We start from the raw sequence: 22,512 nt of genomic DNA on the forward strand, positions 1-22,512 counted from the left end.
TTTCAGAGAGTCACAATTTTGCAGTTCAGCCAGTTCCATTTGGTAAATTGTATCCACATTTTCAATGTCAATAGAAAATGGGTTATAGAAAAGCTGTATGTCCTGTTCATGGAGATGAAACTCTTTATTTTTTTTTAATAGCTTTTTATTTACAAGTTATATGCATGGGTAATCTTAAGTATTAACAATTGCCAAACCTTTTGTTCCAATTTTTCCCCTTCCCCCCCCCCCCCCCCTAGATGGCAGGATGACCAAGACATGTTAAATATATTAGAGTATAAATTAAATACAAAATAAGTATACATGTCCAAACCATTATTTTGCTGTACAAAAAGAATCGGACTCCGAAATATTGTACAGTTAGCCCGTGAAGGAAATCAAAAGTACAGATGGGCAAAAATATAGGGATTGGTAATTTGATGTAATGGTTCTTAGTCATCTCCCAGAGTTCTTTTGCTGGATGTGGCTGGTTTAATTCATTACTGCTCCATTAGAACTGATTTGGTTCATCTTATTGCTGAAGATGGCCGGGTCCATCAGAATTGATCATCATATAGTATTGTTGTTGAAGTATATAATGATCTCCTGGTCCTGCTCATTTCACTCAGCATCAGTTTGTGTAAGTCTCTCCAGGCCTTTATGAAATCATCCTGTTGGTCGTTTCTTACTGAACAATAATATTCCATATTATTCATATACCACAATTTATTCAGCCATTCTTCAATTGATGGGCATCTACTCAGTTTCCAGTTTCTGGCCACTACAAAGAGGGCTGCCACAAATATTCCTGCACATACAGGTCCCTTTCCCTTCTTTAAAATCTCTTTGGGATATAAGCCCAGTAGTAACACCACTGGGTCAAAGGGTATGCACAATTTGATAACTTTTTGAGCATAGTTCCAAATTGCTCTCCAGAATGGTTGGATATATTCACAGTTCCACCAACAAGGTATTAATGTCCCTGTTTTCCCACATCCCCTCCAACGTTCCGCATTATTTTTCCCTGTCATTCTAGCCAGTCTGACAGGTGTGTAGTGGTATCTCAGAGTTGCCTTAATTTGCATTTCTCTGATTAATAATGACTTGGAGCATCTTTTCATATGGCTAGATATAGTTTCAATTTCTTTTTCTGAGAATTGTCTGTTCATATCCTTTGACCATTTATCAATTGGAGAATGGTTTAATTTTTTATAAATTAGAGTCACTTCTCTATATATTTTGGATATGAGGCCTTTCTCAGGACCTTTGACTGTAAAAATGTTTTCCCAGTTTATTGCTTCCCTTCTAATCTTGTCTGCATTAGTTTTGTTTGTACAAAAACTTTTCAATTTGATATAATCAAAATTTTCTATTTTGTGATCAGTAATGATCTCTAGTTCTTCTTTGGTCATAAATTCCCTCCTCTTCCACAGGTCTGAGAAGTAAACTATCCTATTTTCCTCTAATTTATTTGTAATCTCATTCTTTATGCTTAGATCATGAACCCATTTTGACCTTATCTTGTATGATGTTAAGTGTGGGTCAATGCCTAGTTTCTGCCATACTAGTTTACAATTTTCCCAGAAATTTTTGTCAAACAGTGAGTTCTTATCCCAAAAGCTGGGGTCTTTGGGTTTGTCAAACACTAGAGTATTTTTTTTTTATAGTAACTTTTTATTGACAGAATCCATGCCAGGGTAATTTTTTTTTACATTATCCCTTGCACTCACTTCTGTTCCGATTTTTCCCTCCCACCCTCCACCCCCTCCCCTAGATGGCAAGCAGTCCTATATATGTTGAATATATCCTAGTATATCCTAGATACAATGTATGTGTGCAGATCCAAACAGTTTTCTTGTTGTACAGGGAGAATTGGATTTAGAAGGTAGAAGTAACCCGGGAAGAAAAATAAAACTGCAAACAGTTTACATTCATTTCCCAGTGTTTTTTTTTTTTTTTTTTTTTTTTTTTCCTTTGGGTGTAGCTGCTTCTGTCCATCATCGATCAATTGAAACTGAATTAGGTCTCCTTGTCAAAGAAATCCGCGTCCATCAGATTACATCTTCAAACAGTATCGTTGTTGACGTATATAATGATCTCTTGGTTCTGCTCATTTCACTTAGCATCAGTTCATGTAATTCTCTCCAAGCTTCTCTGTATTCATCTTGATGGTCATTTCTTACAGAACAATAATAGTCCATAACATTCATATACCACAATTTACCCAACCATTCTCCAATTGATGGGCAGCCACTCAGTTTCCAGCTTCTAGCCACTACAAACAGGGCTGCCACAAACATTTTGGCATATACAGGTCCCTTTCCCTTCTTTAGTATCTCCTTGGGGTATAAGCCCAGTAGAAACACTGCTGGATCAAAGGGTATTTTGATAACTTTTTGGGCATAATTCCAGATTGCTCTCCAGAATGGTTGGATTCGTTCACAGCTCCAACAATGTATCAGTGTCCCAGTTTTCCCACATCCCCTCCAACACTCATCATTATTTTTTCCTGTCATCTTAGCCAATCTGACAGGTGTGTAGTGGTATCTCAGAGTTGTCTTAATTTGCATTTCTCTGATTAATAATGATTTGGAACACTCTTTCATATGAGTGGTAATGATTTTAATTTCATCATCTGAAAATTGTCTGTTCATATCCTTTGACCATTTATCAATTGGAGAATGGCTTGGTTTCTTATAGAGTCAGCTCTCTATATATTTTGGAAATGAGGCCTTTATCAGAACCTTTAACTGTGAAGATGTTTTCCCAGTTTGTTGCTTCCCTTCTAATCTTGTTTACATTAGTTTTGTTTGTACAGAAGCTTTTTAATTTGATGTAATCAAAATTTTCTATTTTGTGATCAATAATGGTCTCTAGTTCGTCTTTAGTCACAAATTTCTTCCTCTTCCACAAGTCTGAGAGATAAACTATCCTATGTTCCTCCAATTTGTTTATAATCTCGTTCTTTATGTCTAAATCATGGACCCATTTTGATCTTATCTTGGTATACGGTGTTAAGTGTGGGTCCATGCCTAATTTCTGCCATACTAATTTCCAGTTATCCCAGCAGTTTTTGTCAAATAATGAATTCTTATCCCAAAAGTGAGGATCTTTGGGTTTGTCAAACACTAAATTGCTATAGTTGACTATTCTGTCTTATGAACCTAACCTGTTCCACTGATCAACTAATCTATTTCTTAGCCAATACCAAATGGTTTTGGTGACTGCTGCTTTATAATATAGTTTTAGATCAGGTACAGCTAGGCCACCTTCATTTGATTTTTTTTTCATTAATTCTTTTGAGATTCTTGACCTTTTATTATTCCATATGAATTTTGTTGTTATTTTTTCTAGATCATTAAAATATTTTCTTGGAAGTCTGATTGGTATAGCACTAAATAAATAGATTAGTTTAGGGAGTATTGTCATCTTTATTATATTTGCTCGACCTATCCAGGAGCACTTGATATTTTTCCAATTGTTTAAGTCTGACTTTATTTGTGTGAAAAGTTTTTTGTAATTTAGCTCATATAATTCCTGACTTTCCTTTGGTAGATAGATTCCCAAATATTTTATGCTATTGACAGTTATTCTGAATGGAATTTTCTCTTTGTATCTCTTGCTGTTGGATTTCGTTGGTGATGTATAAAAATGCTGAGGATTTATGGGGATTTATTTTATAACCTGCAACTTTACTAAAGTTATGGATTATTTCTAATAGCTTTTTTGTAGAATCTCTAGGGTTCTCTAAGTATACCATCATATCATCTGCAAAGAGTGATAGTTTGGTTTCCTCACTGCCTATTCTGATTCCTTTAATCTCTTTCTCGACTCTTATTACCAAGGCCAAACACTAGAGTATTAAAGTTATTGACTGTTTTGTCCTTTGAACCTAACCTATTCCATTGATCAACTAATCTATTTCTTACCCAATACCAAATGGTTTTGGTGACCACTGCTTTATAATATAATTTTAGATCTGGTACAGCTAGGCCACCTTGAGATGAAGCTCTTTAAATCTAAATTGGAACTCCTTTTGCAATTTTTCCAGTGAAACCACACATGTTTTGTTTGGGAATGCAATTAGCAGTTTTTCTGCTAATAGATTTTGAGTTGTGGGGAGATGGCAGAAGTTTTCCTCCTTCACTTGTTTGATGAGGAGGTCTAATTTTACTTCAAATGCTTTGACATGTGATTGCATATCACAGATGATCTTCCCCTTTCCTTGAAGTTGCATATTGAAATTGTTGAGTAGCTCTGTTACATCTGTCAGAAAGGCAAGGTGCCATTTCCATTCTGCATCATTGAGCTCTGGTACTTCTTTGTTTTTTGAAAACAGAAAAGTTGTAATCTCTGGAAATAAGTCATAGAAATATTTCAAAACTCTCTCTCAACTCAGTCAGTGGACTTCTGTGTGATATAGAACATCTTCATATTCAACATTTAGCTCAGACAGAAATTCCTGAAATTGTGATTTAGTGCATTAGCTCTAATGAAGTTAACACAAGATACCACAATTTTCATAACAGAGTCCCACTTCAGTGATTTACTACATAGCACTTGTTGGTGGCTGAGGCAGCGTATGGCTATTGGATGAGAATGGTTATGTTTGTCTATCTCTTGGTTAATGCGAGCAATTACTCCTTTCTTAGACCCCACCAGGCTAGGAGCACCATCAGTTGTCATGCTGGTTAGTTTAGCCCAGTCCAGCTCCAAACCATTCATAGTTTGGCAAACCTTTTCATAGATATCCTCTCCTATAGTTGTTCCTTTGATGCTTTGCAGTGCAGCAAGCTCTTCTATATCTTCAAAATAACCATTCGTCCCATAAATAAAAATTAGAAGTTGTGCAGAATCACGAACATCATTGCTTTCATCGAGTGCCAAGGAAAAACATGAAATTTTTTTTATAGAGTTTTGCAAATGCTGATGCAGATTGTCTCCCATTTCTTCAATCCTCCGTGTAATTAAGGTCCTGAAAGACTCACTGTACTAAATAAATCGGCCTTCTCTGGACACATCTCTTTGGCAACAGACAGAAGGCATTCTTTAACAAATTCTCCCTCCACGAATGGTCTGCCAGTGCGTGCTATATTAGCTTGGCAACTTGAAAACTTTCTCACAGTGATGAAATATTTAGCTGCTTCTGTTTCACAAAAGTATTTTGCTGAGTTGTCAATGTATTTTTCAGTTTTAATATTTAATCTTTTCTAACTTCTCCAACCAAACAATCACATTTATCTTTATGTTGAGTTTCATAGTGTCCACACAAATTATATTCTTTGAACACAGACACTATATTCTGGCATATCAGACATACAACTCTTTCCTTGGATTGTATGAAAAAGTAATCATAAGTCCACTGGTCTTTGAATATCCTACACTCCAAGTCAATTTTTCTTTTTCTTGACATCATTATTTCCTAGGGATTCCAAATTGCTATTAGTAAAATACATATATATACACACACACACAGCACTACAAAAACAATATACCAGCAATAACTTTGCCCACACAGAGACATACAGACTGCAATGCCCAACTTCCTCCAAGCTGCCTCTGCATTGTGATGCCTCCGTTTCCCGCACTCTCTCTCCTGCTCTTCACGCTCCCACTTCCGACCTTCACTGCTGCAGTGAATTCCCCCTGCAGCGGCCGTGACATGCGCAGCATGCACTGTACATCCCCTGTGCCTGTCTGTTGTAGTGGCTGCCGTTATTTTACAAGGCCGGGGCTGTCAGTTCTCTGCCTTCTGCATCTCTCTCCCTTCCCCATACCACACACCCCGGCCTGGGAACTCGCCTCACCTTGGTATCGCCTCACACTCTGTCTCCACCGCCTCAGCCCAGTGCCGGAAGTGTGCATTACTAACACAAGTTTAGGTCGAACGTCACTTCCGGTCTGATTTTGCCATAACCCGGCGGGCCACATAAACGTCCTCAGTGGGCTGCATCTGCCTGCAGGCCGTAGTTTGAGGACCCCTGATATTTACTATAGCTTATTAGCCACCCTAAAAAATCAAATGACAAAATGTTTGACCTTTTAAGTTTATTTTCTATATAATTGGTTCATTTAAATGTAAAACAAAGAAAAGTATCTCATATGTAATGAAAAGATTATTAGACTTGGAATGATGAGACTTGTGTTTGAGTGTGTTTGCTACTTAGCACTGGAGAATGAAAATGAGAAAAGCCCTCAGAGATTATCTGTTCCAATCTCTACACAGAGCATTCATCCATAAAGACTGGGCACCAATGTTTTGTTTGAATGAATGAATAAATGGAAAAAGCGCTTATTGAGGCTTGGCCTGTTATTTTTTACTGAAAAAATGGAGGCCATTCACTGAGACCTCTCTCTTCTCCTTTTGTCCTCCTCATCTCATATAACCCAGATGCCTTCTTCCACTTTCTTCACCTTCACTCATGGGAAGAGGTGGCTCTTCTCATCAAAACAATTAACACAAGAAAGGAAAAAAAAAACAGCAAATAAACAATAACAACAACAACAAAAAGGTGAAAATATTTGGTTTGATCCATATTTAGTCTCCTTAATTCTCTCTCTGGATGTGGATGGTACATTCCATCACAAGTCTATTGGAATTACCTTGAAAAACCAAAAACTTGGTAAAGTTTTTTTTAGTTTTTAGTTTTTATTTTTTTTTTGTTTTTTTTCTACTTCATATAAAAAGGTAGAACTTGAGTAGAGTTTTAAAGGAAACTAGGGATTTTAAAAAGAGGATGGAATATGGGCATAATTGAAAGCCAATAGCACAGTATCAAGATAGAGAATAGCACATCATTGGTAAGGAATAGACGATTAGTTTGCTCCAATCATAGAATGTCAGGAGTGTTGTATAATGAGGGTGTTGTGTTGTATAATAAGGTCAGCTGTGATCTAGTTAGGAAGTACTTTTAAAAGCCAAACCAAAGAGCTTGCATTTGATTCTAGAGCTAATAGGGAGACATTTGTGTTTACTGAGTAGAACATGACATGGTCAGACTGGAAGTTTAGAAAAATCATTTTGCTAAGTAAGTGAAAAATAGAATGGAATGGGGAGTGGCCAGAAAAATGACCTCATTGAGGAGAAGAAGATTAGTAGATCAGTGTTGCAAGAAAGGAAGGGAACATTTGATTTGACAGGTAACTTTGGCAAGGATACTTTCAATTGAATGATGAAATTTGACTACAAAGCCATTTGAACTTGGTAGACCCATTTTCCTCATCTGTAAAATTGTAGTAATAATACTTGTACTGCTTATTTCGTAGTATAGTAAAAAGAACATTTTATTTAGAGTTAGAAATCCTTGATTGTTCAGATCCTACTCTCCTCTCTTACTTTTTGTAATCTATGAACAAATCGCTTAACATCCCTGAACTTAAAGGAACTTAATTCCTTATCTGTAAAATGGAATTAATAACACACTGACTACCCTAGAGAATATTGTGTAAATTCAAAAATACTCTTTAAATTCAATTATTATGTAGCTTGCCCAAAGGTACAGATCTGGTTACTTCTGGTTCTTGACTTTAAATTCTTCCCATCTGACTACCAAGCTTCTATTGTATTATGTAAATAATCACCTTGAATGAGTAACAACATTTTTAAGCATAATGTTATTTCTTGATAAAGAATGTTGATTTATTTTACTGCCTCTCTATTAACTTTAAATGAATAAAATAGATTTTTAAGCATAATCGGTAGGTAAATTTGAAATATTTCATTTTTGTTTTGATTTGAAGTTTGTGAAAATAAACTGTTTAGTTATGTTCACATACTGCACAGATATGAATGCTTAATTTACTCATTGTAAAACAGTTTAACTTTAGTTTTATAAAATCATACAATAATCTCATGTAAATAAGTGTGTACCTTCTTGAAGAGTTACATGATTTTCTTTTTCTTGATATCATTCCATAATACGAACAGAGTTTATTTTCCTGAGAAATATTTTTGTGGTTTTGATTTTGAAGAGCTGAGAAATAGTGACAGAATTTTTCTCCTAGCTTTATATTCTTTTCAGACTTTAATTCTGTACTAATTGTTTTTCTTGCATTTCAGTTACAGATGAAGATACGGTGAAGAGGTATTTTGCCAAGTTTGAAGAGAAATTTTTCCAAACTTGTGAAAAGGAACTTGCCAAAATTAATACCTTTTATTCAGGTAAATGGTATTTCTCTTTTTTACTACACTTCAAGAAGAAGAAATTCTTTGTTGTTGTTTTTTATAAAATTTATTTTATTTGAAGAAGCAGAATAAGCAAAAAGAAAAGCAATACAAACCAAAATGAAATGAAGCAAAAGAGAACATTATCATGTTCCCAGCAGAAGATCAGGGAGGATTCAAAGTATATAACAACTAATACCAATTTAAGAAAGTTTATATTAATAGAAGAAATTATATTCATGCGTTCATCTTTTTGTTACTTCCTTATAAATTGTTCTTTTGTTCTCTGCTGCGCACTTTATCTTTCTCCCGTCCTCCCCCATTTTTCATTCTTCTCACTACCTCCAAGCAGGCTATAGTTAAGAAAGGATATATTTATATAGACACACACCTCTCCCTTTCATTCACCCTATCCCCAAGCAAGCTGTAGTTAAGAAAAGATGTATTTATATATACTTATGTAGATACACACACACAACACTATCCCTGCTGACACTTTCATTAAATTCTGCTTTATGACTTGGCGTACTATTGCTTGATCTCCCCCCACCCAGAGATCCCTCTCTTGTCTTCTTCTGATGGAATAATAGAAATTTTATAATACCATTCCACAGTTGGTTTGGGTAGTCAATTAAACTCTTCTTTGATATTAACAAATAACCATTTTTGTTTGTTTATAGCCATGTTCTAAAGAACTAGAGAGAATTGGTTTGCTTCTTTTCTTTTTCAAAGAAAACTCCAGGGTGTGACAAAAGTCATTGTTATATTAGATACCTAGCAGCTCTGAGCATATGCTTAATTTCAGCGTCTCCTTTGTGTTTTATAGTTAAAAATGAGAATGACAGAAATTTTTAAATAAATACATATATTGTCCTAACTAAGCCTTAACCTTACCCTAACCAACCTAGTGACAAAATTCATGACCAAGCAAATTGCAGGAGCAGCCATCCTATTTAGAAAAGGCCTTCTAAATACGAATGAAAGCTAATCTGCACAGAACAATGATCTGCACTCCACAAAGTCCAACCCTTTAACATAGTAGATGTAGGATCAATTTCAATTAACACCCAATTGTCAATGCACTATCACATAATATCATGTGTTTATAATTGACACTAAGAAGAAACACATATGATCTCCTAAGTCCCTTTCCAGATCTAATCCCATAAATATTTCCAGCATTTTTGGAGGGGTTGAAGGATAGTGAGAAAGTTGGTGTTATAGTGCTAACACTGTACAGGTATTTTTTGTAAGTCATAAAAGAAATATCATTTTTGTTCCCTATCTCATAATTTGAAATAGGGCATTTTATTTTTAAAATTTAATGTGTGTATATATGTGATTCAACTTTAGGTTTCCTTTATTTCCAAGATCCAGGACTAGCTATTTTTTTATGACATTGTCATGGGTTCATTATCTTTAGCTCATTCCTTTATGGTGTACATATGTAAACAATGATAGCCTTTCTTTTATTTCTCCATTTAATGTATACCTTTAGCAAAACAATTCTTCATGATATATTGCCTTACTGGCAATCGTATATTCAAACAGATATTGTCCCTTTCTCGTGCCTTTTTGCCACCTCATTCTTTTACCTTATCATGACTACCACTCATGCAGTAGTTAAAGAAAAAGAAGAAAAAAGTTAAAGAAGAAACTTTTTTATCTGAAACCCTTGAATCATAGGTGCTTTTGTGAAAACAAATAAACCAATAAATCTTAGAGCCTTTAGTCTTTGGATTCAGAAATATAGGATAAAAAGAATCAGTGAAAAACAGGAGGCACTCAAATGAAGTAACTTTCCAGAGAGAGAAAGAGACCTGCCAATATCATCCCTTCCCTTTGAATTCACAACTATTACCTGCATTTTCAGTGTAGTTAGTCACATAGATTATTTTAGGTTACAATCATCCTCTTTTTTAAAAAGTAAGCTATCTCTAGAAAGATTACAGTTTTTGTAATTTATGTTGAATGACAAATGGGAGATTTTAGATGCAAGAGAGAGTTGCTGGAGTTTATTAAGTAGAGACATGGTCAGATGATTGTTTTGGGAAAAATCACTTTGGCAGATGAATTAGAGTGAGTAAACTAAAGACAGGCACACCAGTAGTTTATTGAAGTAATGGGGAAGAGGGCCTTCATCAGGCTGGTAGCATTGCCAGAGGAGAGAAAGGGCAATGATGAGAGATGGTGCAAAGGTGAAATGATGAGCCCTGGTAGTAATTCAGATCTGACAGATAGGGAAGAGAGAAGGGTGACCCTTACTTAGGTTGTGAATATGAGGAACTGAAAGGATGGAGTAATAGGGGAGGAGGTAAACGGGGGAGGATTTAGGAAGAAAAACAACAACTTGAGGGTTTTTTTGCTTTTTGTTTTTTTTTTTTTCCCCTGGGCATCTGGGCCCAGGCATCTGGGATTCAGTGCCCAGTGTCACACAGCCAAGACCAGATTTGAACCCAGGTCCTCTTGACTTCAGGGCTGGTGCTGTATCTACTGTGCCATCTATCTGTCCCACAACTTCAGTTTTGAACATGTGAAGATGTCTATTAGCATTCAGATGTCTGTTGGGCATTCCGCTCAAGATATCTGAAAAGCATTTGGAGATGTGAGATTGGAGGCCAGCAGAGGGATTGGGGCAGAATAGATAGATTTGAGAATTGTCAGCATGGAAATGGTAATTAAGTCCAAGGATGCTGATGAGATTACCAAGTAAAGTAGTATGGTGGATTAGAGAAGAGGACCTGGAACAGAGCCTAGAGAGGCACCTACAATTAAGAGTTTATGATTTGGGAGAGGATACAGCAAAGGAGACTAAGGAGTTGTCAGAAAAGGGCAGGAAAAGAACCAAGAGAGACTGTTGTCCTGAAAATCTGGAAAGAGCATTATCAGAGAGGAGGGAGTGATCAACAATGTCAGAGGCTGAAGAAAGATTGAGGAGAATGAGCATTGAGAAAATGCAATTGGATTTGGCAATTAAGAGATCATAAATGATTTTGGAGAGAGCAGTTTTAGTGTAACAATGAGATTGAAAACCAAATTACAAGGCGGTAAGCGAATGAGGAGACAAAATGGAGGGACCTATTGTAGATAGCCTTCTGAAGGAGTTTAGCACAAAGGGCAGAAGAAATGTAGAATAATAGTGGGAACAGAAAGATCAAATGGCAGTTTTTGAAACTTGCCAAAATATAACTGGCACAACAAGAAGAAAGCCTGGGACATTGGGGGAGGGGAGAAAGGGCGGAGGAGGGGCAGGTAGAAAGAGAAGCTGGTATGAGAGAAAATTGGGGAGTGATGTAATTGGAGATCATGGTGTAGATGAAGAAGAATTTTAGTAGGGGAAGATAAAGAATAAGGAATGTAGAGATGATACCTTTGTGGGTGATGACAGATGAGAGGGTATGACTATATTTGTGTTTGGCTGAGGTGCAAAACACCTGTAGTTTTTTACTTCTCAAGTGTTCTCCATTTGAAAACTTCTCTTTCTTTCTTTATAGAAAAGCTTGCAGAAGCTCAGCGCAGGTTTTCTACCCTTCAAAATGAACTTCATTCCTCATTGGATGTACAGAAAGAAACAAGTGTTGTGTCTACACTTCGTAAACGCAGAAATCCAGTTTTCCACTTGTCCCATGAAAAGCGTGTTCAACATAGGAATATTAGAGACCTTAAACTGGCCTTCAGTGAGTTCTACCTCAGTCTTATCCTGCTGCAGAACTATCAGGTATAATAAGCTATTAATTATCTAAGGACAGCTCTGGAATAAGGTACCCCTAAGTAAATGGAAAAGCTTAATTGAACAGAAATCACATTTATGTTATATCAATAGGGAAATAACAGACTCAGAAAATCCCTAAAATACAATTAAATCCTCATAAGGGACCAAAAAAAAAATTATAGTTATGTGACATAAATGCTTTAAAATCCATCTTGGGTCTTTATTCTGAAGGCTAGCTATGTTATTGATCATTTGGATTCAAATAAATAAATATATAGTTATCATGTCTTTCATGGTTATATTGCATTTTTTCTTTTAACAAACAATAGGACATCACAAAAGCATGTGATTATGTGTTCCAGTTGAAAGAAACCAGGAACACAAAAGCTAAGTTTCAATTCTCTTTTTTCCAGCCTTAAAAATGAATTGTCCTCTGAATTTCATTATCCCTTAATATATCCATGATTATCTCTTCAGGCTACAATATAACCGTGCTAAAATTTTAGAGAGAAGAAAGCAAAGAAAATAGGTCATGATAGAGAAGAGTAAAATGTCACGTTTGGCAATTAAAATGTACCCCTTGCTATTTGTCATTTGGGGATAAGAAAAAGCTTTATTACAACGGATCCCGTAATTGTGAAACTTTTTAATCATCTTTATTTATTCATAGATTAAGTGATTAGCAACATAAATAATATTTTTTAAATGAAAGCCTGCCCTTTCTCTCATTTATAGTGAGAAACATTTTAAATTAAAAAAAAAGTCTCCATAAGTTGTCAAAATTGGATTAAAAGGTATATATGTATGTATGAGTTTATCATTGTGGTTATGTAATGAATATAGAGGATCTTTATGGAGCTATTTATTACAAATTTTATTAAATTAAAAAGAATTTATTTACATTTCACTTTCCAAAGAGAAAAGTGAGATAATAAAGCAATCCTTTTCATTATCAAATGTTTGCATAACATAATGAATAAAGTACTATGTTAACAAATTTAGAGAATATAGACATAGTATAGTTCTGTTTGCAGCACTTGCTTAGATAAAAGCTTATTTAAGGTAAGTCATTTTTTAATATTTTTCTTAATTTTAAAATAATATATATTTATATAAGTTACTAAACAAACACAACATGTTTTATCAAGAATGGAGCTTGAGTGGAATGAGAATTTGAATTATGGAGGAAAGATTTCAAAGGAGTGAAGGATTAAAAGACTGATTATAGAGATGAACAGATGACATGAATTATAAGAATGGAAATAGTTGGAATAAAAGTTTTGGAAATTAGTCAGTGAAAAGAAAGAGAGGAAGAAAAGATAGTATAGTTAATAATTTTTGAACATAGGGAAGGTTAGAACATAATTGTTAAATATGTAATTTTTAAAAATTAGCCATGCTCAGAATTGCCTGTCTTAATGCATTCTTCCACAAAGATGAAGTTGAGATTTAACTAGTTCTGATTCTCTTAAGATGAAATAGAGAACCAAAATTTAGTTAGTAATAGTAAATTGTAAAAATCCAATGAATTAAGTAGTTTTTAAAAATAAAAAAATTTTTAAATGCAGAAATAAATATTACAGAAAGCTAATGATTAATAAGTTTCTCTGTAATACATTTATTAACCTTATATTGACTTGTCATTTTCTTCATGGTAGCTATTATAAACTTTTCCCCCTCTTCTTAAATCCTAGTCTTCAAGCCTGCTCTTCCTTTTTTTTTTTTTTTTTTTTTTTTTTAGCAAATGATGTTGCCTACTTTATTGAGGATTTGAGGCAACCTAATATGAACTTTCTTGTCTCCCCTCATTTATACTTTAAAGCCTCATCTTTTCCTCTTTCTTTCTGAATCAGAGTTGACTTCCACTTGAAATGCTTCCCTTCTCACTTTTGTCTGATATTTTCCCTGGTGCTCTGATATCTTTTCTTAACCACCACCAGCTAGAAGTGAGCCTTCCCTATTTCCAGACTGACTTGAGTTTAATCTCTCCTGTGCTTTTCATCATTTTTTCATTTGTATTATAATTACTTTTGTGCAGTATCACCTCCTAGTAGATTTGAAGACAGGGAATGTCATTCTTCACTTTACTCAGTATTTTGCCACATAATGAGTACTAAATAAATGTTCTATTAATTTGCTTTAGTTTGAAGTGACATAAAATCCTACCCATTGTGTGTGTGTGTTGGGGGGGGGGGTGATGTTACAATTTATATACATTAACTCTTTAGTGCCAAAATGCACTAATCATTTTTTTCTGCATCATAGAAAATATTTTTCTTTAACAGTTGATGATTTTTCAAACGCATTTAAACATAAAAAATTAAATTTTAACTGATCTATTACATACATACTTCAGTTAAAGTGACATGACAGTGAAATTTCTTTGCTACTCCATCAAGATAAATTGTAAAGCCCAGTGCAAATAATAGATATTAATATTAAACTCCTGGGAAATAAGTAATTGTCAAAAATGTCCTTACTTTTGTGATACATTCCTCTTTACAAAATTATATCTTTTTAATTTTAATTTTTAAAATAGTTTGTGTTTCTAATTTTTCTCCCTTTCTTCCTTATCTCTCCTCTACCCAAGATAGCAAGCAATCTGATATACATTACAAAATTATATGCACATAAACTTATTAGGAGTAGGTTTTGATGAAAAGTATTTGTATGATTAGCAGTTTTATAATATGACTTGGAGTAACATTTTAATAAAGAATTTAGTGAAGTGTAGTTATCTTTTCACTTAAAACATAATAAGTCGGACTACAGATTTAAAGGTGCAAATGAGTTTGAAAGTCCTAGGGAATGTAGTTTCTACCACTGCATCAGAAGAGGATTATTCTGATACAACTGTTTAATGAAACAGTCACTAGTTTCAAAACAGTCTCAGAATCAAAGCAAATACACAATATAATAAGCATATAATGAATACTACCAGTCTTCTGTTCTCAGGTCTCTTTTTTGAAGCTATATTTAGTGTATACGAATCCATGGTATTTCTTTTTGTAAGTATGAGGGAAAAAACTATACAATTGATATTTATATAATTTAACCTCCTAAAATAGCAAAAAAAATAATCTTTAGTGTGCTTCTGTGTTACTTAGGAATCTGAAACTTAATCATAGATTCCAGAATAGGCTAGATTTAAAAAAAAAAACAACTCCTCACCTCCCTTTGCTCTGTTTTGCTAGGAACATAGATGGCAAATTGAATTTTAAAATGCATATATCTGACAGATTCTCCTTAAAGATGTACTTGCATTATTAAAGAGAAAAATTTCAATGAAAATTTTTTCCTGAGTCTACATAAACAGAGAGGAAAGACTTAGTTGTTCCACTAAATACTTTGAGATTACCACTAAATTAATAATGCAGCAATATGTACGTGCTTTTTTGGAACTCTGCTTATTGGCTTGAGAACAAAGGGCAACAATGAGCCCAAGTAGTAACACTGCTATTTTTGTGAAACTGTAGATGAATTGATTAGTCTCAGATGGCATCATCCCCCTTTTTTTTTGAGTAAGGGTTTAACACAAAGGTGGGAAGCTGTTTTTTCTTCCAAGGGCCATTTGGATGTTTATAACATCATTTGCGGGGCATACAGAATTAACAACTTATAGAACTCAAACAGTGGGAAGTTGTTGTACTAGCTTTCAGCTCATCATTGCCTGCAGTTGTCTTAGCAAATGATTTCATGGGCTTATGTGGTCTATAGGCTGGGTATTACCCCTTACCTGGTTTAAAAAATCAAATAGAATCTTTGTATTAATTTTCTAGCTATATGTATCCAGAAAAATATATACTATATATAGGAATCTGCCTTTATCCTTCTCACTCAGTTTGGAAATAGGTGTTGAAAAAGGTCACTATGCTGGATTGCCAACAGGAAGAAGGCTTAATTAGCTTTCAGCTGTAGATACCTTTTAATTATTTTTATTAGCTCCCATTCATGTTGACGTGATCCAGTATAGAGTGCTGCTCCCAAATAAGTCTCACATCTTCTACTCTTGAAAGCTATTTGAAGCCATTGAGTCCAATGGGCTGGCCCGCAGGACAACAGTAACTTTGCATTGGAGGTTTTGGCCTTTTGTAGTGGCAGCAGAAGTTTGAGACTTCAGAATTCCTTCTGTGACCATAATCACTTCTTTTCTCAGTCCTACTCATTCTTTGAAATCTTATTCAAATTTTACCTTTCACATTTCATACTGCTTTAATTTTTAATTCATTACTATACAAAGATGAAAGTGAAGGTTCCATGGATGGAACATTCATAACACATTCTTGTGTGTTCTTAATCCATTTCATATTTATTTTTGAACATATTCATTTTTATGTCTCCAAAATGCATAGCACTGTGCCTTACTGGTAATAAGCACTCAAAAAAAACCATGAATTGTATTCAGTATTTTATAGCTGGCCATGATTTGAAAATTCATATTTCTGAAGGGAAGAGCTAAACATCTAATGCATGTTTTCCCTTCATTATTATGTAACAAATTGCTTAATGTGTTTAAAAATTCTCTAATGTCATGTTCATATGATTCTAGTTTGTTATTTTAACTTATTTATCATAAACTTAATAATTACTTTTCCACACATAAATACAGTATCCTTGTTAAGTCAACATGAGAATTGATTTCCAATTTGATAGTTTGTAATAGCTGTTAACTCTAATTCCTTTCTCAGTAACATTACCTATAAAATCTGTGTTAAATAAACCTATAGATATTGTGTACAGTAACAAAATCTGTCTATTAAGAGTGGGTAGGTAAGTAGAATTTTAGCAATTAAGTTTGGATCAATACTTATAATACATTCCTTAATACATTTTAAAAGGATATGTGGTCTTAGTATTAAAGATTATACTATTAAAAAAAAGATAAACAGATCTTATATTCCTAATAGTTATGAATAGAAGTTGTATTCTTTTTTTATTTTTAACACACTCTGGATGCAGATGCCATTTTCTGTCCAAAGTCTATTGTGATTGCTTTGAGCCACTGAATCACTGGAACCAAGATGGAACGAGAAGAACCAAGTCTTTCATAATTGATCGAACATTCTTGCTGTCATTGGTACAATGTATTCCTGGTTCTGCTTTTTTTGCTCAGCATCAGTTCATGTAAATCTTTCCAGACCTTTATAAAATCAGCTTGTTCATCATTTTTTATAGAACAGTAATATTCCATTACCTTCATATACCACAACTTTTTTAGCCTTTTACCAATTGATGAGCATTTAATCATTTTCCAATTCTTTGCTACCACAAAAAGAACTGCTACAAACATTTTTGAACATGTGGATCCTTTTCCCTCCTTGATGATTTCCTTGGGATACAGACCCAATAATGGCACTGCCAGATCAAATGGTATGCAGTTTTATAGCCCTTTGAGCATTGTTCTAGATTGATCTCCAGAATGGTTGTATTATTTTACAACTCCACTAACAATGCATTAGTGTCCCAGCTTTTTCCTCATCCCCTCCAACATTTATGTTTTCCTGTCATCTTAGCCAAACTGGGAGGTGTGAAGTGGTACCTCAGAGTTGTTTTAATTTGCATTTCTCTGATCAATAGTGATTTAGAGCATTTTTTCATATAACTATAGATGGCTTTAATTTTGTAATCTGAAAATTGTCTGTTCTTATCCTTTGACCATTTATCAATTAAGAATAACTTATATTCTTATAAATTTGACATAGTTTTAGAAATGAGACATTTATCAGAAATACTGGTTGTAAAGATTTTTTCCCAGCTTTGTACTAGAAGATGTATTCTTAACCAGGAAGGACAAAAGATAAACTAGGTAACTTTGCTTACCTGAACCTGAAAAACTTCTGGACAGACAAAATAAATGCATATAGGATTGAAAGGGATAGTAGTTAACTGAGAAAAAAAGATGTTTTTCCATAAAATATCTCTTAAAAGGGTTTGATATCTAAGATATATAAATAATTAATAAATTACATATGTGTGTATATGTATATGACCAATAGCCATTTCCCAGAAAATGTGCTCAATAGATATGAATAAAGAAATTCTCTGGTTTTGTTTAATATTTATATATATATAGATCCTTTTCTTTTTTAAAAAATCTCTTTTGGGATTCATGCCTAGCAATGACATTGTTAGATCAAAGGATACGCATGGTATTTTATCCCTTTTGGCATAACAAATATCTTTTGATCATTTATCAATTGGAGAATGACTTTTTTTTTTTTTTATAAATATGATTCAGTTTCCTGTATATTTTAGAAATAAGGCTTTCATTAGAAAAACTTGCATCAAAATTCTTTTCCCAGTTACTATTGCTAACTATTTCCTCCATTTATTCTATTCTGTACCCTGATCCTCCTCAAAAATGTTTTGCTACTGACCACTCCTTTCCCCAATATGTCCTCTCTTCTATCACCCTCTCGCCTTCCCATATCCCCTTTTCTCTCCTACTTTCTTCCATTAGTGTGTATGTTATTTCCTCTTGGAGCCAACTCTGATGAGACTGTGGTTCACAACATTCTCCCTCCCCTCCTCCTTTTTTCCTTCCCTTGTAAAAGGTTTTTGTTTCTTCTTTTATGGAAGATAATTTGCACCACTCTACTTCTCCCTTTCCCTTTCTCCCAGTGCATACCTCTCTCACCCCTTAATTTAATTTTTTAGATATTATCCCTGCACATTCCACACCTGGAAGTATCTATATATACACTCCTCCTAGCTACTATATTGATGAGAAAGTTCTTAGGAGTTCCAAGTATCATCCTCCTATGTGGGAATTTAAACGTATAAACCTTATTAAATCTCTTATGATCTCCCTTTCCTGATTACCTCCTTCTGCTTCTCCTGAGTCCTATATTTGAAAATCAGATTTTCTATTCAACATTGGTCTTTTCATCATGAATGCTTGAAAGTTCTCTATTTCACTAAATTTTCCTTTTCTTCTGAAGGATTCTGTTCACGTTTGCTGTGTAGTTTTAATCCTAGCTCCATTGCTCTCTGGAATATCATATTCAAAGCTCTCTAATCCTTAATATCTCTATGATGCCATCTACAAAACCAAGGAGAGCAAGAAGGAAGATCTTGTGTTCATCTTCTGGGCCTCCGAGTGTGTCTTCCCCCCCCCAAGAATAAAATGATCTATATGAGCTCCAAGGATGCTATCAAGAAGAAACTGACAGGGATCAAACGTTAATTTTGTGTTATGCTGTATATATGCTAAATTGTGTATTATCCTGAGTTGTGGCTTCACTATACTTGAATTTTTTTTTCTGGAAGCCTGCAATATTTTCTGTTTGACCTGGAATTTCCAGAGTTTGGCTATAATATTCCTCCAAGTTTTTATCTAGGAATCACTTTCAAGAGGTGATTGGTCTATTCTTTCAATTTCTGTTTTACCCTCTGCTTCTAGAATATCAGGACACTTTTTGCTGATAATTTCTTGAAAGATGATGTCCAGGCCCTTTTATTGATGTTTTTGTTTTTGTTTTTTCATGTAGACCAATAATTTAAAAATTATCTCTCCTAGATCTTATTTTCTAGATCAGTTATTTTTCCAATGGGATATTTCACAATCTTTCCCCCTGCCCCTTTTCATTCTTTTGGTTTTGTTTTATTTTGTCTTAATTTCTTAAGAAGTCATTAGATTCCATTTACTCAATTCTAATTTTCAAGGAATTATTTTCCTAAGGGAGCTTTTGTATCTCCTTTCCAAAACTTTGTCAGTTTTGCTCCTCCTTTCTCCCCCCGAAGCAGTTGGGGTTAAGTGACTTGCCCAAGGTCACACAGCCAGGATTTGTGAAATGTCTGAAACCAGATTTGAATTCAGGTCTTCCTGACTACAGGGCCGGTACTCTATCCAATGCATCATCTAGCTGCCCCCAGTTTTGCTTTTTAAGAAATTCTTCTCCTCATTAGCTTATTGTATTTCCTTTTATACTTCTCTCCAGTCTCTTACCAATTTTTCCTCTCTCTCTCTCAATTTTCAAAATCTTTTTTGAGCTCTTCCATGACCAGATATCAATTCATATTTTTCTTGGAGGCTTTTGATGTAAGAGCTATGATTTTGCTATTTTCTTCTTAGTATGTGTTTTGATCTTTGTTGTAACCACTGTAACTTTCTATGGTCAGAATCTTTTTCTTTTTTTCTGCCATTTTCCTAGCCTATTACTCGGGTGGAGGGTGCACTGTCCCAAGCTTTGGGGCTCTGTGCACCTGTTTTCAGAGCTCCTTCTAGGGACCTGACCACAAGCACTCTTTTCTGCTCTGGAGCTGTTAGGAGCAGAAACTTCCCTGCTTCACTGTGGCTGTAATTTCTAGTATGCTAAAGCAGCAGAGTCCTTCCTCAGTGCTGGTAAAGGGGTTTCCCTGTGAACTGAGGCCTCTGTAAGCTATGACTGCCACCTCCACCTCTGTTCTCCCCGGTTTGCTGATTTCCCAAGGCCCTCTCACCTTACTGGCAAACCTTTCCTGCTGACTTTCGAAGTGGCCTTAGGTATGTCTGGGCAGAGAGATCTAGAAACTGCCAGAACTGCTGCTGATTCAGAGGCCCCCAAGTACATTACTGCTTTATTGGGGCAGGGGCTAAGGCCAGGGCCCAGATAGCACTGCTGTGTCCTGCACTAGGAGTGCATGGTGGACTTCCACCCTGGTGCCAGAAACCTTTTCTACTGACCTAATTTGTCTTTAGTTGGGAAATTGTTCTACTCCGGTTTTTGGTGTGTTGTGATACTCTAAAATTTGTTTAGAGTCATTATTTAAATGATTTTAGAGCAGTTTAGGGAAGAGTTCAGAAAGTTCCTGCCTTTATTCTGCCATCTTACTGAACAAACAGTTTTCAAAGAAATACTCAAAGTATTTACAACCACATAAAAGGATGCTCCAGATGACTGATTATAAGAGAATTGCAACTCAGAACAATCCTGAAGCTTCATCTCATACCATGCAAAATAGTAAAATGACAGAAATTTAGTAGTGGTCAGTGGTAGGACATTGTAGAATGACAGACACTTATGCATTGTTAATGGAACTATGAAATAATGCAACCATTTTGGAAAACACTTTGCAATTATGCAAAATATCCATACTTTTTCATCAAAGGATTCTATTATTGGTCTTATATCCACAAAAGGCCTTATATCAAAATATGTATATCAGCACTTTTTACGATAGCCAAAAATTGGAAACAGTCCTCCATGGATTGGAGAATTGTTAAACCAAGTGTGGTATACAAATAAAATGGAATATTGTTGTGCTGTAAGAAATAAGGTATGTGATTAATAAAGTATGGAAAGATTTCTATGAATTGATGCAAAGCAAGTAAGTAGAGATAAGAAAATAAATAACAATTACAGTAATATGAATGGATAGAATGACACTGAGAAATCAAAAGTGAATATAATAAAATTATAAAGATCAAGCAAATGAAGAGTTATGAGAGGACACCCTCAATCTATCCCTTTTCATAGAGGAAGGTCCACAGGTGCTACATATAGTACATGTTTTCCAACTTTTTCAGTATATCAGTCAGTTTTGCTAATTTATTTTTCCCTCTAAAGGATGTTATATTGGGTAGTTGTCTGGGATGAGCAGCAACAGGTAGGATACTTGTGATAACTATAATGTTGTGAGAAACAAGACATTAATAAAGACTCATTTTTAAAAAGGAAACTTGGTTGAAACCTAATATTGAACTGAAATTTCTTATGTGACTCTGAGCTAATCACTTAATGATTGTTTCTTTCCCCTTTCTTAAGAACTACCATTTTGGTTCATTCCTCAAAGTAATATTGAGAAGAAAAAAATAAGACAGCTTATGTAAAGCTTCTGAAGATGTTTAGATAAAATATAGTTTTATACAGGAAAACTCAATTTTGATAGTTATCAAAAGTAAATATAATATGGAAGTATCTCAATTTTTTAATGTATAGCATTGATAAAAATAGGAGTAATTTTTATGTATTTTGTAACTTAGAGAAATATTCCTACATTTGTTTTTATTATTCATTGTTATCCCCACTGAAAAAAGTTTAAAAAACATATTAATGTTAAATGTGCTATTTATTTTTATCATGCCTATATGTTTATATCTAAGTTGCATGATTTCCTTGTAGTTGAAAAAGAAAAAGACCCACCTCTAAAAGAAAGACCTTTCTGAACATAATTATATTTAGTGATAATCAAGAAAGCATAGAAAATTATAGGCCAACTAAATTGTTTCCAGTTGCACTTTTTCATATTTTTATTGAAATTAGGTCATTTATTTAAATTGTATGTCACTATCATTATTTATGTCATTTTGAGACATTTCCCTTCTCCTATATAATTACATATTCTTTTGCAGCCATACCATTTCCAATGTATATGTATAGTGATATCACACAGAACTTTATTGTAGCAGATTATTTTTTTAAAGGAGGTAAAGAGTTAAATTAAATATATTTCAACAGAATTATTTTGCTAGAGCCACAAAAGATTATTAGGTCCAAAATGATCATTTTCATGTATTTTTCATTTTGACTTTATGAAAAAGATAACTGTCCCAGGGCAAGAGCTAATTTTTTTTTCTACTAGAAGGTAATTAAGTCTCATGCCTGCATTAATGTTGGCTGTTATCACATTGGCTTATTTCCATTTTTTTTTCTCTTATTACTTTTCATTTCTTTCT

The 22,512-nt window shown here is 34.3% G+C and overlaps 1 protein-coding gene across 2 annotated transcripts in view; it reads left to right on the top strand.

The window, feature by feature from the left end:
• Positions 1 to 22,512, top strand: part of XPR1 (xenotropic and polytropic retrovirus receptor 1) — a 198,181-nt gene that overhangs the window by 80,314 nt on the left and 95,355 nt on the right. For both annotated transcript variants that reach the window (XM_031936982.1, XM_031936983.1), the window contains exons 3-4: positions 8,039 to 8,140; positions 11,638 to 11,861. In XM_031936982.1, coding sequence (XP_031792842.1) covers positions 8,039 to 8,140; positions 11,638 to 11,861 — 326 coding nt within the window. The remainder of the gene's footprint in view (positions 1 to 8,038; positions 8,141 to 11,637; positions 11,862 to 22,512) is intronic.

This window comes from Sarcophilus harrisii, chromosome 4, assembly GCF_902635505.1.
Source record: "Sarcophilus harrisii chromosome 4, mSarHar1.11, whole genome shotgun sequence".
Classification (NCBI taxonomy): Eukaryota; Metazoa; Chordata; class Mammalia; order Dasyuromorphia; family Dasyuridae; genus Sarcophilus; species Sarcophilus harrisii.